The sequence below is a fragment of the Siphateles boraxobius genome, unplaced genomic scaffold (genome assembly GCF_051911475.1).
Source record: "Siphateles boraxobius isolate OS27281-9 unplaced genomic scaffold, OSU_SipBor_1 9, whole genome shotgun sequence".
NCBI classification, from domain to species: domain Eukaryota; kingdom Metazoa; phylum Chordata; class Actinopteri; order Cypriniformes; family Leuciscidae; genus Siphateles; species Siphateles boraxobius.
The window spans coordinates 5,920,469-5,937,161 of NW_027509219.1; the positions used below are offsets into that span (position 1 = coordinate 5,920,469).

The 16,693-nt window shown below is 40.5% G+C and overlaps 1 protein-coding gene across 1 annotated transcript in view; it reads right to left on the reverse strand.

Annotated features, from left to right (window-relative positions):
- qars1 (glutaminyl-tRNA synthetase 1) overlaps positions 1-16,693 on the reverse strand; it is a 78,436-nt gene that overhangs the window by 59,416 nt on the left and 2,327 nt on the right. The window contains exon 3 of the mRNA XM_077224575.1: positions 14,576-14,685. Coding sequence (XP_077080690.1) covers positions 14,576-14,685 — 110 coding nt within the window. The remainder of the gene's footprint in view (positions 1-14,575; positions 14,686-16,693) is intronic.

A 16,693-nucleotide genomic window follows, 5' to 3' on the forward strand; every position in this document is an offset into this window, starting at 1 on the left:
TGAGGTCTTTGTGTGTCACTACACGCGTCGTTTCAAGATTCTTCTGAATCAATCCTTTTCCTTCCACGGCTGCAGAAGCTTTAAGGAAATTGTCTGATGACATGTTAAGCAGAGGGGTTTGTCCCCCCCCCCCCCCCCCCTTTTGTGCAGGGCTGGGGAAGCTTACGCTGCTGATGCGAAGTTCAGCAGGGTACATCTTTCTCATGGGGTCCATTTGCAGTTGGTTGGACTGTTTCAGTTCTATTTGGACCAAATCGAGCTGGTCTATAATGTTGCAGCATCGCTGAGTCAGTGTTGGGACTTCAGCTCTGGCTGCAAGCCGATGGCTTCAGCGTCTCTCTCTTTGAGTTCAACCAGTTCCTCTCTCGTCTGTTGGCAGGTGCTCAGCAGCTGTCAGAGCCGCTTGAAAACTGGTGATCTCTTTCAGTTGCTCCACGCTGTCAGTGTCTCTGTATCTGTCCTGTGCCTTCTCCCGGTAAGCAAGGTTCGTTCTCTGTGGAGTCCTGTGGCTGGCAGCGTTAGTTCATTTACCTCCTGTTTGAGGCCTGCGGGAGCATGGCCAAGGAGAAGATAATGTTGGTCAGCTCTTGGCGGCTCAGGCTGGGTGTCAGACGTCTGCTTTCGTTGTTGCCTAACTGTTCCTTCCTCTGCCGTGGCAGGTCGTTGCCTGCTTCAGGCTGAAGGATGTCCATGACACTGCTCTGCCGGGTCTTCAGGTGGTCCTGGTGGCAGGGCCGGGTGTCTGAGGCCTACTGGCACACTTGTGGGAACACGAGAGAGAAATGGCAAAGGCAAATGCAAGTTTCTACAGAGGTGGTGAGCTATCTGTGTGGGAGAATGGCTATGTGGAGCAGCTAAAATTTAGTGATGGTGAGCACACACAACAACAAAAAAAAGTTTTGAGTATCTTAGTTGACGTTCTTTAAGCAGCATCGACTGATGACTGGGCTCTTACATGTCATAACCTATTACTCAAAAATGCTGATGGTTCTTCTCACATGTTGTGCTATGAGAGTAACATTTAGAGCAAAACCAAAATAAAACAATAGGATGAAACCAGAAAAGAAGAGGAAGAAAGGAGTGTTTTACCTATTTAGGTTTAGCTAGGAGACATAGGTAAACAGGAGTCACTTATGGGTTATGCTGCTGTTAGACTAAGGTACCAGGGACACATCAGACATCTCAAGATCCAAAAGAAGAAGAAGAAACAATGGGAAGTGTTTCCAGTTCTGTCTGGGGCCTACTGTGCGTTTGTGTTTAGCCGTACTTCATGTATTTAGCTTGGTGCTAAGGAGTGAGGATGGGTAAAACACAGACAGGAAGTAGGATATTAATGACCTGTGTAACTCGCTATGGAAACAACAGTCGCTAGATATTGTAATCCCATAGAGAGAGAGAAGATGAGGATAGTGACTATTGATCTAAAATAAGGTAAAGGTAAAGTTAGAACGTCCTTATAGCTCTAAGAAAACTAAAAGGAAAGGGAAGCGTATCAAGTAATTTAATTAAATTTCAAACTTAGTTAAGCCCTTTTTTTTTTCTTCAGCTGAATATAAGAAATAAAGGCTGAAACAAAAGTAAATAACTAAATTGAAATAAAATCAAAAAAAATGTATGTAAACATTGTGTGTTCTCATAGCTCTGGTAACTAGGGGGGAACTTGAATAAGCAAATTGATTTAATTAAATTCCCAATTTAATTAAATTCAACTTAACTGAATAGGACGATTCAGGCTCAACAGGTGTAAATACACAAAATAAAATAGGGGTAGATTTAAGTAAAAATAAAAGAAACACAAATAAAAACCCAAAGTATCTGGGTTTCAATCTGAAAGTGAAACCAAGAGGAAGGGGTCGAGAGAGAGCAAGAGAGAGAGAAGAGGGTGGTTTAACCCTCTTATGAGACGTGCTTCGTGAAGCTCCGACACCAGGGTGAATCATTCGTCTCAAATCATTCGGAGTGTGTAATGTGTATCACTGCTAAGGTCATGTGATTTTATTAAACTGGGCTTCGTTACGCGTCATAGCTGTTTCGAAATTGTTTTAAATTTCAACGGTTCGTGAACCAGTGTGTATCTGGTCTCTATGTGATCTCGTATCACTTTATAGATTCGTACACATTTAATGACGCATTTGATAAAGGGTCTGATTGACTTTCAAGTCAAGCTTTCATAAAACGAGCCCTACAGTTTACTAAGATATTGTGCCTTGAAAGACACCTCATATTAAACGATATTAGGTAGCTCGCGGATTGCCATTACCTGATTACACCTTTTGATAAAACCTTTGCGATTGGTTTGTAAAAGGTGTTCCGTTGATTTGAGTTTCCGCTACACTTCCACTGTTTTGACCAGCAGGGGTCGCCAGCGAGGGCGCTTCAAACAAAGAATCATTTGTGACGCAGTTGACTCCTTTGATTCAAAGCCTCGAAGAGCTTTGACTCTCATTACTCGTGTTCAAATCACTCAGTTCAAATCACGCAAAATCTATAGTCTTTGGTTTAAGGTTACACTTTACGCTCTAACGTGTCTAAGTTTTTAGGCGGTCTTAAAACTATCACTCGAGGTAAGTTAGAGGGTTTTACTTGTAAGTTAGGATTGAGGGAGCTATTGGCTACAACCGTCGCTTGTTTACACGAGGGTCTGTGAGATTGGTGCTGTTGTCAGAAAAACTAGATAGGAACGCCTGCTCGCGTTCCGGACGCAATGCCAACCAACAACACAGATCGGCCGGAGCAGCGGACGAGCTGTGCTGACAGTTTGCACTGAGTCTCTCGCTTAGACACGACGTGCGTGTGAGTGACTCTTTTTAACAAATCAAAACAGCACCGTTCTTTCACAGACAATGGCAAATTACTAGTTAAATGGGCTAGAATTTATACCACTAATTCAACCCGATTGTTTCATATGAGCGCTTCAGCGGTTTAATATGAATACAATGACGTAACGCATAATAAGGCCTTAATGGGTGATTGAGGAACGTCGCACAGATCACATTCAAAAATGCTGAAAATGGAGATTTCTTCGTCCATATCAGGTTAATTTGTTCTGGTACCATTTATGCGCGCGGCTAATCTGAGATTTCTTCGTCAAAGCCGGCTTATGCTCGATTTATATCTGAAATTAGGCTTTCTTTCTTCGCTAATATCAGGAGTTTCTTATCGTACGATTTAAATATGCATTATAGCATTTGTGAACTTTCTGCCATTCGTAGGAAGGCATATTCAAGCTATAGTTTTGCTGATTTACCCAGAAACTTGTACGTGCATGTATGAGATGTTAATAAAAACTTATGGGACAACATATGGTTGATTACTGTCTGCTTGCATACAATGTTTAATACGATGCCTTAAAATTCTCCACCATATATGTAAGGAACTCAGCTTTTTGGAAATATTAATAATCAATAATGTCTTGTTATTATTAATTATAAATATTTGGGTCAGTTAATTGGATTAACTTGATGTGGCTGAATTAATATTACAATCAATTAATCAGTTCTTCCAACGAACTCTTTTGATTATTAATTTATTCTAAGAAAAGGGTATCTTCCATAGCCACAGAAGAATAATTATTTCTTCGCCTGTACAGTACTTTGAGCCAGTAGCAAAAACCGTGATCGTAAAGTGACTTGTATTGCAAACAAAACAGAACCAAATACATATTATGTACAAGTTTTATTAACTAAATATAGATATTTATATGAATATAAATAAACTAAACAACATACACACATGAATACATAAATAGGTTAGTGATAGGATTAAATTGGAAACCGGAAGAGGGTCTATGAGAAGAACCATCAGAATTTCTTTTTAACATTTTATTGAATTGAATACTTGCATTTGTAATGGGAACAATTCTTGAAGTTGTTGAAAATTGAAGTCGTTGATGGTTCCGGCAGTGTCAAGTGGAATTTGGTTGAGCGTTCTCTTTCTCCAGGAACGCATGACTGGTTTGGTCAAGGCCTGGGACTCTGTTGAGGCCACGCCGAGCACCCAGGAGAAGTGAGGAAGTCGGAAGGATGGGTGATTGGAGTCGTTGTTGGTTGGAGTCTTTGTTCCAAAACTCTTGAGATTGTCCTTGGTTCTTTGTGAGAGAGTCATCTCTCTCCTGCCTGAGCCCATATCTGGTTGGAATCGAGGCCTGCTGGGCCCTGGGGCCCCCGTGGAGGGGGAGGGGGTTCCCCAGTATCACCAGAACAGTGTTGCGGCTGGATGAAAGAACTAAGAGAGCGAGGTCACATGTGGACTGTCTCTAATAAGACCTGGAAAAGATCCTCCCCTAAGGGTTGAACTCGACCAATCAGAAAGGTGACATGTCTGAGAGGGAAAGTGGCTCTTAGTTGATTTACGGATCTTTGTCCCTAGCATGATTATACCTTCATTAATGCTCAGATAGCTATAACACATCCACACTGCATTCTAGAAGAAGGTGATGTACATCAAAGTGTGAGTCATTAAATGAGGATTAATTAGGTAGGAGGCATGATACAGGTGAGGTTACATTGATCGTTAGTTGGTTGTATACCAGGATACATACCATAATATATACCTAATAGTACACGAGACAGTAAACCATTTACACTGTTTCTTTCACAGTTTTATGCATGTTCATTTATAGATCAGTTAGTCTATGATTAATGCAGCAAAGTCTGTTTTAAAGAGGGTTTCTGTTTCATAGTCTCTCTCTTGAGTATGTGGCCACATTCCTCGGAGGTCGTAAAATCTCCTTATCATGCCCTGTAACATGACACTGTTTCTGCCCTTGTGTTTGTTCATTTTGGCTGTGTGAGGAGTTTCATAAACCTTTGTATATAATGAATAATTAGTATGTGTCTGATTGGTCCATACCCTACATGCATATTTAAATCGTACGATAAGAAACTCCTGATATTAGCGAAGAAAGCCTAATTTCAGATATAAATCGAGCATACGACTTCTCTGACGAAGAAATCTCAGATTAGCTGCGCGTATAAATGGTAACAGAAAAAAATTTACCTGATATGGACGAAGAAATCTCCATTTTCAGCATTTTTTAATGTGATCTGAGCGATGTTCCTCAATCACCGATTAAGGCCTTATTATTCGTTACGTCATTGTATTCATATTAAACCCCTGAAGCGCTCATATGAAACAATCGCGTCAGATTAGTGGTATAAATTCTAGCCCAGCTAACTAGTAATTTGCCATTGTCTGTGAAAGAACGGTGCTGTTTTGATTTGTTAAAAAGAGTCACTCACACACAACGTCGTGTAAATTGACACCTGTGTATTTATTTGCAAGCAACATGTCCAGCATATTAACTTAGCAGCCTGTGCTTGGTTTTTGGGAACAGCTTAGGGCTTGACAAATAACTTTCCTGTAGAATATAAAATAAAGAAAGATAAAAGACAGAACATATGAGTCTTTAAATTTAGCTTTAGACTACTTTAAAATAAAAACTGCAACAAAAAAGGCTATAGCCAAAATAATGTTTTGAGTCAGTCAGCCATCAGTTTTTCTAATACACTTAAAAGGACAACAGTTAGTTAAGTGCACAGCAAAAAAAGAAAATACAAATAAAAATACTTCAAGCATCAATATTATTATTTTTTTTGTTGCAAGAACCCTTTCAAAAGTATTTTAAACAGATTAGGAAAGCCACCACAGTCACATCTATGGTTAGATTGATTTGTTTAGCTGTAAAAGCTGCTTTGAAACAATTTGTATTGTAAAAGCGCTATATAAATAAAGGTGACTTGACTTGACTTTAGATCTAGTGAAGTCGTGTCCCACCACTGTTTCTAAGGATCGATATTGTCACCCACCAATTTTTTTAACATTGAGGCACGCACAGATGTACCTAATACAAATAAATAAAGCATCTCCAGTTAACTAGCAGAGCATTCATTTAGTTCGCTATTAAATAAGAAATCTAGCGCTAAAATGTATTGTTTTTTACTCAAGCTGAGCGCTCGTTGCCGCGGTCTTACTTGTGGAATCTTACTTGTGAAAAATAATCCCCGAGTGATTGTCTGCCGATTTGAGCAGGAATATGCTACACAGTGCTCTGGCATCTACTGCTGCTATGCAACTCAAATAGGAGTATGACCGGTTTAAGATGGCGGCCGCATTTCTTGTGCCACAGGGGCCAATAGGGCATCACGCCTCTATATGATATCTATGACCTCTCTGACACGCTTGGCAAATGATCTACTGCTAGACCATTTAAAGGTTGTATCAGTGATTTCAGGCCCAAAAATAAATGTCAAATCTTTCCTAACGATCCGCTAGCTGCCCGCCCCATAAGCATGCCGTCCAAAAACCGCGTCTCTGTAGGCAGCCTAGGCTCTGAGATCTGCACACAAAAACAAATGGGTACAACCACCACTCAAAACCAAAATAAAGTGTTCCAACCAATCACTGACAGGGGCGGGTGTTGAGGTTTTGCGCTCGTGCACAGCTGGACGCGAAATCGGAGCAACACCCGCCCCTGTCAGTGATTGGTTGGAACACTGTTTATTTTGGTTTTGAGTGGTGGTTGTACCCATTTGTTTTTGTGTGCAGATCTCAGAGCCTAGGCTGCCTACAGAGACGCGGTTTTTGGACGGCATGCTTATGGGGCGGGCAGCTAGCGGATCGTTAGGAAAGATTAGACATTTATTTTTGGGCCAGAAATCACTGATACAACCTTTAAGAACTCAAGCGTAGTTTGCAGATCGATGGATTTATTTACGGGTTGAACGGAGAGGCTGCACAGTTTGACAAGTGGGCAGCGGCATGGTATAGGCTACACACATTACAGATTGATTGCTAATGAATTGTCTTTTTCACACACCTTGTAGAATTGCCAGACCGGTGAAGCCATTTTTACCAGGGCATAAAAAATTATCTCGCGAGTTTTGCGTCATCTGATCGGCTTTTCTTGATCGGCCTTTATAGAGACCGCCGATCACATACCCCAAAGCAATTATAAGCCGATTATGATCGGCGACCGATCAATCGGAGCCCCCTTACTATTTAGTATTTATCAGAGAACAGCACCAATCTCACAGACCCTCGTGTAAAAAAGTGACTGTTGTAGCCAAAGTTAGCTCCCTCAATCCTAACTTACAAGCATACGCCACTCTCTTCTCTCGCTCTCTTGCTTGACCCCCTCCCTTTTGGTTTCACTTTCAATTGAAACCCAGATACTTTGGGTTTTTATTTGTGTTTCTTTTATTTTGACTTAAGTCTACCCCTATTTTATTTTGTGTATTTACACCTGTTTAGCCTGAATAGTCCTATTCATTTAAGTGGAATTTAATTAAATTGGGAATTTAATTAAATTAATTTGCTTATGCAAGTTCCCCTCTAGTTACCAGAGCTTTGAGAACACTCAATGTTTACATTATTTATTTATTTTCAATTTATTTATTTACTTTTGTTTCAGCCTGAATTCTTATATTCAGCTAAAAAAAAAAAACTTAACTAAATTTGAAATTTAATTAAATTACTTGATACGGTTCCCTTTCCTTTTAGTTTTCTTAGAGCTATAAAGGACGTTCTAACTTTACCTTTACCTTATTTTAGATCACTAGTCACTATCCTCATCTTCTCTCTCTCTATAGGATTACAATATCTAGCGACTGTTGTTTCCATAGCGAGTCACACAGGTCATTAATATCCTACTTCCTATCTGTGTTTTACCCATCCTCACTCCTTAGCACCAAGCTAAGTACATGAAGTACGGCTAAACACAAACGCACAGTAGGCCCCAGACAGAACTGGAAACACTTCCCATTGTTTCTTCTTCTTTTGGACCTTGAGATGTTTGATGTGTCCCTGGTAGCTTAGTCTAACAGCAGCATAACCCAGAAGTGACTCCTGTTTACCTATGTCTCCTAGCTAAACCTAAATAGGTAAAACACTCCTTTCTTCCTCTTCTTTTCTGGTTTCATCCTATTTTTTACTCTCGGAGCACAACATGTGAGAAGTACCAACAGCATTTTTGAGTAATAGGTTATGACATGTAAGAGCCCAGTCATCAGTCGATGCTGCTTAAAGAACGTCAACTAAGATACTCAAAACTTTTTTGTTGTGTGTGCTCACCAACACTAAATTTTAGCTGCTCCACATAGCCGTTCTCCCACACAGATAGCTCACCACCACTGTAGAAACTTGCATTTGCCTTTGCCATTTCTCTCTCGAGTTCCCACAAGTGTGCCAGTAGGCCTCAGACACCCAGCCCTGCCACCAGGACCACCTGAAGACCCGGCAGACCAGTTTCATGGACATCCTCCAGCCTGAAGCAGGCTAAGACCCGCCACGGCAGAGGAAGGAACAGTTAGGCAACAACAAAAGCAGACGTCTGACACCCAGCCTGAGCCACCAAGAGCTGACCAGCATCATCTTGTCCTTGACCATGCTTCTGCAGTCCTCAAACAGGAGGTAAATGAACTAACGCTGCCAGCCACAGGACTCCACAGAGAACGAACCCTGCTCAACGGGAGAAGGCACAGGACAGATGCAAAGACCCTGACAGCGTGGAGCAACTGAAAGAGATCACCAGTTTTCAAGCGGCTCTGACAGCTGCTGAGCACCAGCCAACAGACGAGAGAGGAACTGGTTGAACTCAAAGAGAGAGACGCTAAAGCCATCAACGTGCAGCTGAAGTCCGAACACTGACTTAGCGATGCTGTAACATTATGGACTAACTCCATGTGGTCCAAAGAGAACTGCAACAATCCAACCAACTGCAAATGGACCCCACAAGAAAGATGTACCCTGCTGAACTTCACATCAGCAGCGTAAGCTTCCCCAGCCCTGCACAAAGGGGGGAGGAGCCAAAGCCCTCGGCTTGACACTTCACCAGTCAGTGTTAAGCCAAAAGCCCCTGTAGCCGCAGGACGAAAAGGATTAATTCAGACAAACCCTGAAACGACACATGAAGTGACACTCAAAGATCTCGAGCGAATGGTCAGAAACATCCCTGAATTGACGTCAGAGCTCGCAGGAGACCACGACGTCCCTGCCAACCGAGAAATGGTTTTCACATGCAGCCTTCGACCGGTGTGACACACCAAGACAGACTCTATCTGCTCTGAATCACATCCTGCCCAGGGTGATGAAACTTCCTGGCTTTGGCGGTGGCACTACCAGCAGTTGGAACAAGCCATCATAACAGGATTCTCAGATTCAGAGTCTGAATGCAGACTGGGCGCAGTCCCAGACACCAACCAGGGTAACCCTGAAAGTGTATGTGCTACTACCACAGACATCAAGCAAGCTACCTCGGAGCGTGCAACGAACCTGTGACGGAGGAAGACACCAGCTTCAAGAATCTTTTGACTCTGAACTTTAAAGAAGAACCCAGAAGACACACGGCATGACCACAATGCAAGACTCTGCTACAAAGTTCCTAGTCAGCATAGGACATAAAACTTTTAAAGTAGATGAAAATGTGTGCTCAAAAAGAAGCAAGAGTTTGCATTAGTAAAATTAGAATTTTACTGATTTAAAGAAAATCTTGAATGCAGGTGTAAGCCTCACGTGCCAACAGACTATGCACTGCTTTTTGAAACATACAGACATTGTGCCACCCGCTGGTTGAAATAATACACTGCTGCACATTAGTTTCTATGACAATGACTTGTTACAGGACATACTAACTCCAAATAGGGCATTCGTCACCCTAATGCCAGATAGTAAGCAAACCACCTGAGCTGAGAAAAATAGCATGACCTAGAGCCCCTTCGTAAACTACTGTTATCCTAAAAGTATTTATTTGATCATTCCGATCCAAATGGGACACGATATGCGATACACATTTTGATCACTAGCTGCTGACTTGTCTAAATGCAGACGAAACGATAGCTGGAATTGACATCTCTACTTAAAATAATAATAATAATAAAAAGAAAATAAAGGGTCTTAACCGGTATCGGTAATTTCAGCATTAAAGCGTAAGTCCCTTTGACAAAGGAATCTCATCTCAGCGGCATGTAAACCGTACCGGTATCTATTATTCTGCTTTGGTTAAAGGAATCCAAATTGCAGTATTGCTTAATCTGTATTTGACGAAGGAATCTCAGTACAGTGTTATATACACGTAGACTTGGGTGATGCTCCCCTTTCTACAAAGTAAAGACCTTACAAATTATTGTGAGATTTATGTAATTCACCTAAATTTTGGCTGCATCTACAAGCAGAGAGCTACCTAGCGATCAAAACTGTTCACTCACTGAAAAGTCAGTATTTATGCATGAGATGGACATAACTATATAGGCTTAGACAAGCTTTGACTTACAGCAAATCTATTTCCTTACTCTGTAAACAAATAGAATAAGTTGTGTAATGTAAAGAGAAGAGTTCCATGAAATTTGCAAATGTCAAACCACATTTGCATTTTACTGAATGTAACATCAAGTTCTTGAAAGACTTAAAGTATAGGCGCCCCCTTTTAACCGGTTTAAACATGCATAACTCATTTAAAATGTGCAGACATTCTTTATGGACTGTTGAATTGTTCTGACATGCACTGGTTCCCATGACATGACTTGTCACAGGAAGTGCTAACTCGTGAGGTCCTTTTGTAACCAAACCAGCCTAGGTGGCCAAGCTAACTTAACCTAGCGTCCATCCAGCTTAGGCTAAGCTAAGCAAACCTAGCATCCATCCAGCTTAGACTATGCTACATAATAACTTCTACAGTTAGCGGTTAGCATAATTTACTTGAAGCCTTTAATTACAGCTTTTGTGTATACAGTGCAAAGTATTCTAAAATACTTTTCCTTTAACACCATTTAAGGTTTCTAATTTTTTTTTTTTACTTTCTCTTTTCTTTGTTCTTCTCAGCTGAATTTCACCTTCACTAGTTTAGGCATAGTCCTAGATTTGCAGTTACCCTGCTAATTAAACCTAAAATTAGTTACATGTAACTGTGTTGCTTGAGAAGAATTGTTTTAGTAATGAGAATTTTCATCAGCATGTTGACTAAACCTTTGGAAGGACACACACGGCGTGGTCTGAAACACGCAGCAGCTGTGAACCACTATGGGGTGTTGGTCCAAGCAAATCTAAAGGTTAGTCACTAGTGCTATTGATTACTCCCAATTCCAGATCATTCCTGCTGTAAGAAAGCCTACAAAGGAACCAGAGACACCTTGATTTGTGATTTTGTTTATTTTCAACAAGTACACTAATTTTTATGACCCCGCAACACAAGCAATCTCAACGATTACTAGGGCATAACTATAGTCCTGAGGATTGATAAGCATAATCTGAATAGGAAAGCTGTCCTTTTTCCTCCTAACCTTCACTTTGTCGTGAACCACCAGTTAAGTCCAGATAAATAATTTAGTCATAAGAACCATCTTAAGTCATTTATTTCATCTCGGCTATGCCCTTTCCAAGAAATACTCTTGGAACCACACAAGTCTTAGCCTCCTAACATCCACAACTAAGATAATAAGGATGCAAGACACACTTCACTAGCTAGCTACACACAAAACACCTAGCTTTATGCTACGTACCTAGCTAACCCTTTAAACCTTAGCTCTGAACTCTTTAGGGTCATGCATTAGTCTCTCACCACAAAGTGTGCCTAAGTGTCGGAGATGCTCGGTTTAACCTGACCATAACCAGACAGGAGACTGAAACACTGTTCCACCATGACTGCTGACATCCTACAGCACCAGAGACAAACGTAATTGCACCATGAGAGAAGAGGACCAACGACCCATGACCCAAGCCAGAGTTACAGCCACACTTGGCTGATCAAGATTATCACCTCCTTACCCCACCTTATGGGTATGAAACAGAAGGTAAACAACCTCACATTACAGATCACAGTGTCCCACAAGGAGAGGACCTGTGCCCAAAACCTTACAGACCAGCTAGAGACTGAGGTTCGAGCCAGATTCAATGCAGCTGGACTGAGCATGCCCAGAACCAGCACAGAACTGTCACCATGGCAACACCCCAGGTACCAGCCAAGCCCCTTCGAGAAGCCATGGAGGACAGCACCCTCAATCTGCAAATACCACATAAATACCAGCAAATACCAGCCTTCTATGACAAGTGTGTGTCTGATCTCTCTGCACATCCAACTTCGCTCGTGGTTGTCCTTGAGATGGAACAACAACGATCGAAAGGGGGGATCTGTAGGGTATGGACCACTCAGACACACACTAATTATTCATTATATTAGGGCTGCAACTAACGATTATTTTGATAATCGATTAATCGGACGATTATTTTTTCGATTAATCGATTAATCGGATAGCAATTAAATTAGATTTTTTTTTTTATTATAACTAAATAAAACCGTAAATCAGGGTATTTATGTGTAAAAGTGTACTTTAAAAAGTGCAAAAGCCACACATTGAGTTTTACTAATGTCAATATTTGCATTGTTTTTAATGATAATTGCTGATGGCAAGTTGACAAACATGATTATTGTTAAAAAAATGATATCCAACATATTATGTTTTAACACAATTTTTGTTAAAACAAATTTACACAGACATGTTGTTCAGATGTGAATATCTGAACTAAAAACAAACTAAAAACATCTAAAATATATAACTCATTTAATTTTTATTTAAAATTAATTATATATAAGGAATATAGGGATAAAGAATATAATATATATTATATATATAATATATAAAAGAATATAATATAAGGATAAATTGATTAAATAAATATAGAAAGACTGAAAAAAATTGTGTGAACGTAGAGCCGCAGTAGATCGCGTTTGAAAAACAATTAAAACTTAGTAGACAAATGCTATAAAAAGAGAACGGAATGGAGGTAACGTTACCCAGCAAGCTAACAGGCTTGAGTAAAGGACAGGAGAAATTATGCATTAGTGCACAAGCATTCGCTGAAAACCACTGAGTACAGTGACTAAAAAACAATATTTTACTGCTGCTGTTATTAACTGCCTTTGTATTTAATGCTTCACTTTGTAAACACCGTTTTAATTTAACCTATTTCTGCGGTAGCGCTATTTTAATCCATCACTTACGTTGCGAGCGAACTGATTGCACAACCTGATGCTCGAGACAAAATACAGACATCCCGGAAGTCCCGGGATTCTCCCGCATATTGATTGCGGCTCCCTGATGCCCGCGAATTAGTTCAAACTCCCGAAATCTAGAGCGCGCAAGCAAGAGCGCGCATGCGAGACAGAAGAGACTGCTCCAAACCGTGTAGTGCGCGCGCTCGGCAGAGCGCCTGAGGGAGAGAGACCTTGCGTGTGTGTGCGTACCAGTAAACGCTCCCCGTGACGTAAGCAGACCAACTAATCGATAATGACATTCGTTGACAACGATTTTCATAATCGATTATAATCGATTTTATCGATTAGTTGTTGCAGCCCTACATTATATACAAAGGTTTATGATACTCCAAAACTAACAGCCCAAATGAACGAACACAAGGGCAGAAACAGTGTCATGTAACAGGGCATGATAAGGAGATTTTACGACCTCCGAGGAATGTGGCCACATGCACAAGAGAGAGATACAATGGGAACACAGAAACCCTATTTAAAACAGACTTTGCTGCATTAATCATAGACTAACTGATCTATAAATGAACATGCATAAAACTGTGATGACTATTGTGACTATTGGGACTGTGTGACTTATGTATGGTATGTACCCTGATATACCACCAACTAACGATCAATGTAACCTCACCTATATCATGCATCCTACCTAATTAATCCTCATTTAATGACTCACACTTTGATCTACATCACCTTCTTCTAGAATGCAGTGTGGATGTGTTATAGCTATCTGAGCATTAATGAAGGTATAACCACGCTTCAGACAAAGACTCGTAAATCAACTAAGAGCCATTTTCCCTCTCAGACATGTCACTGTTCTTATTGGTCGAGTTCAACCCTTGGGGGTGGATCCTTTCCAGCCTTTATTAGAGACAGTCCACATGTGACCTCCATCTCTAAGTTCTTTCATCCAGCCGCAACACTGTTCTGGTGATACTGGGGAACCCCCCCTCTCTCTCACAAAGAACAAAGGACAATCTCAGGAGTTTTGGAACAAAGACTCCAACCAACAACGACTCCAATCACCCACTCTTCCGACTTCCTCACTTCTCCCGGGTGCTCGGCGTGGCCTCAACAGGGCCTCAGGCCTTGAACAAACCAGCCATGCGTTCCTGGAGAAAGTGAACTCTCAACGAACTTCCACTTGACACTGCCAGAACCATCAACGACTTAAATTTTCAACAACTTCAAGACTTGTTCCCACTACAAATGCAAGTATTCGATTCAATGAAATGTGAAAATGAAATTCTGATGGTTCTTCTCATAGTCCCTTTTTCCGGTTTCCAATTTAATCCTATCACTAACCTATTTCTTTATGTCTGTATGTGTGTTTAGTTTATTTATGTTTATGATTTAGTTAATAAAACTTATGCACTTTATGTATTTGGTTCTGATTCGCTTGCAATACGAAGTCCCTTTACGGTTTGTTCTTGCTACATGCTCAAAACGCTGTACATGCTCAGAAATAATTATTATTCTGTGGCCAGAGAAGATACCCTTTTCTTTTTATGAAGAACATTTATGAAGAAGCGTCCTTACTGCATCCTCTATCTGCTCAGGTGTGACCACCACTCCCACTCCACAGGCAGTCTCAAACTCACTACGATCCACATGTTCCTGAGGGTGACTTTTCACAAAGTCCAATGCCGCTGAGAAAAAATAACAGCAATAAAAATGTCAACAAGTGGTGAACAGCAAATTAGTGAACTATGAGAACTGATCATGCAGGGGAGAGACAGTATTAACATTAAGTGACATGGCATTTGGCTCACAGAAGCCAATAGCACATATAGCTATGCTTCGTGACACATCCGGTCTTCATTGGCATGTGATAGTGGCATGTGCCACTGACATTGTCGCCAAACACTGACATGACACTTGACTGACACTGAGTCTCGGAACATGTCGCTATATGTTATGAAACTTCTAGTAGTGACTGACAGATGAATAAGCAGCTATACTGATGTAATTGTGACACAAAATCCTAAATAAATAGCCTAATTTTGTGATATTTTAAATGTCAATTAAACGCATTAAAGTTGGTCATTTTTTTTCAGTTTGTGGCACATGTATTTGAGTGGAATGTTTTTAAATTACAGTGCTACTGTATGTTGTTTATCACACAAAGTCACAAACTGCCCATTCTAGGAAAGACAAATTAAATCCATCATGGGTCACTACGAATAACTCATTAACAGTCACATTCGTTACTGTAAACCTTTATTTTTGCAATATGCTGCACGGACGCATGTCGGTAGGTGTCAGTATAAGTAAGTGTAACACTTGCCAGTGCAAGATTCTCTTCTGTGGCTTTAATATTTCAAAAATTATTTTAAGGAATTGTGTATAATAAATAAAATCCATTTTTGTTGCCACATTAACTAAATTTATAGTTTTACATAAATTTACATAAAGCGATGTAATAAATCATATGTTTGACAGCATATTGTTCCGCAAGTGGCACATTACGAATCCGTTGGCACAGGCTAAAACTGACATGTCTATTTCCATTTTTGACACCTGCAGCTGTCTGCCAGAGTATAATGTAGATTATGTAACATATGTACTTAACTGGAGAACGATATGTAATTAATGTTGCAGCCAAACATATGATTCCTTGAGGTAATTTGTACAATAAAATTGATTTTATTTATTAAATAATCCGTTTAATTATTTTTTAAATATTAAAGCTACACTGAGGAAGGTCCTGTGTGACCAAAACGTTTGTTGAGTTTATAAAATGCACTGAGCACTTTTGTGCACATGTATAAATAAAAAAAGATTGCTAGTATCTCAGCATGTAATCCTGCTTTTCGGATACGTAGCCTAGCAAATGATTTTAAAGAATTATTTTTTTTTACTCGTTTTGGAAGGACAGACAAGAATCTTGCGCTGGCCAGTGTTACACTTATGCCGAGTTCAGACTGCATGATTTTCAAAATAATTGTGTCACTGTTGTTTTCACACTGCGTGACTATCTGGGGTAATATTCAGTTGCTGGTGTGTTCACACTGCACGATGGATCGGCTACAGGAGGTTTCACACTGCATGACTTTACAAAAGAAAGAATCGCCAACAACTTCTCCCTGGTCCGCAAACTACGTTTCACAACCAAACAAACGCGAGAAGTGATAAGGAAATAACGGAAGATCACGCGTGCGTGAGACCGGAGTTCTCGCGCGACACTGAATTTGTAATTAAAAATGATAGCCTACAAGAAGATTGCGATCCAAATTTTCCGTGCGCTGATTTGCAGCGAAAATGAGAAAAATAAACAGTTTATGCTGGAGGAAATGGTTGGGAAGACAAGGGGAGCAAGGACTGTGTTTTGCAAAGAGAGTTGGGGGTAAATAAATAATTTTACAAATGTCCTGCTGTTGCTGCTGGTCATGCAAATGTTTGTGCTTTGTTTCTGTTTGATATAGGCTAATTGTAAATATAGGCCTATCTATTAAAATACTGATATTCTGGTCTATAACTCCTACCTGAACATCCTGCTGTCCTGTATCTTGCTCTCTCATTGGCTGTCGGTCATCGTCGATGTAGTTTTCAGTCAGAACACTTTTCACACAGCAGGATTGTGAATCGCCGACAGGTCCAGATATTTAGCATGCCAAATATCTCACAGGCGTCGGTGACTCGTCGGCGATTCACTCA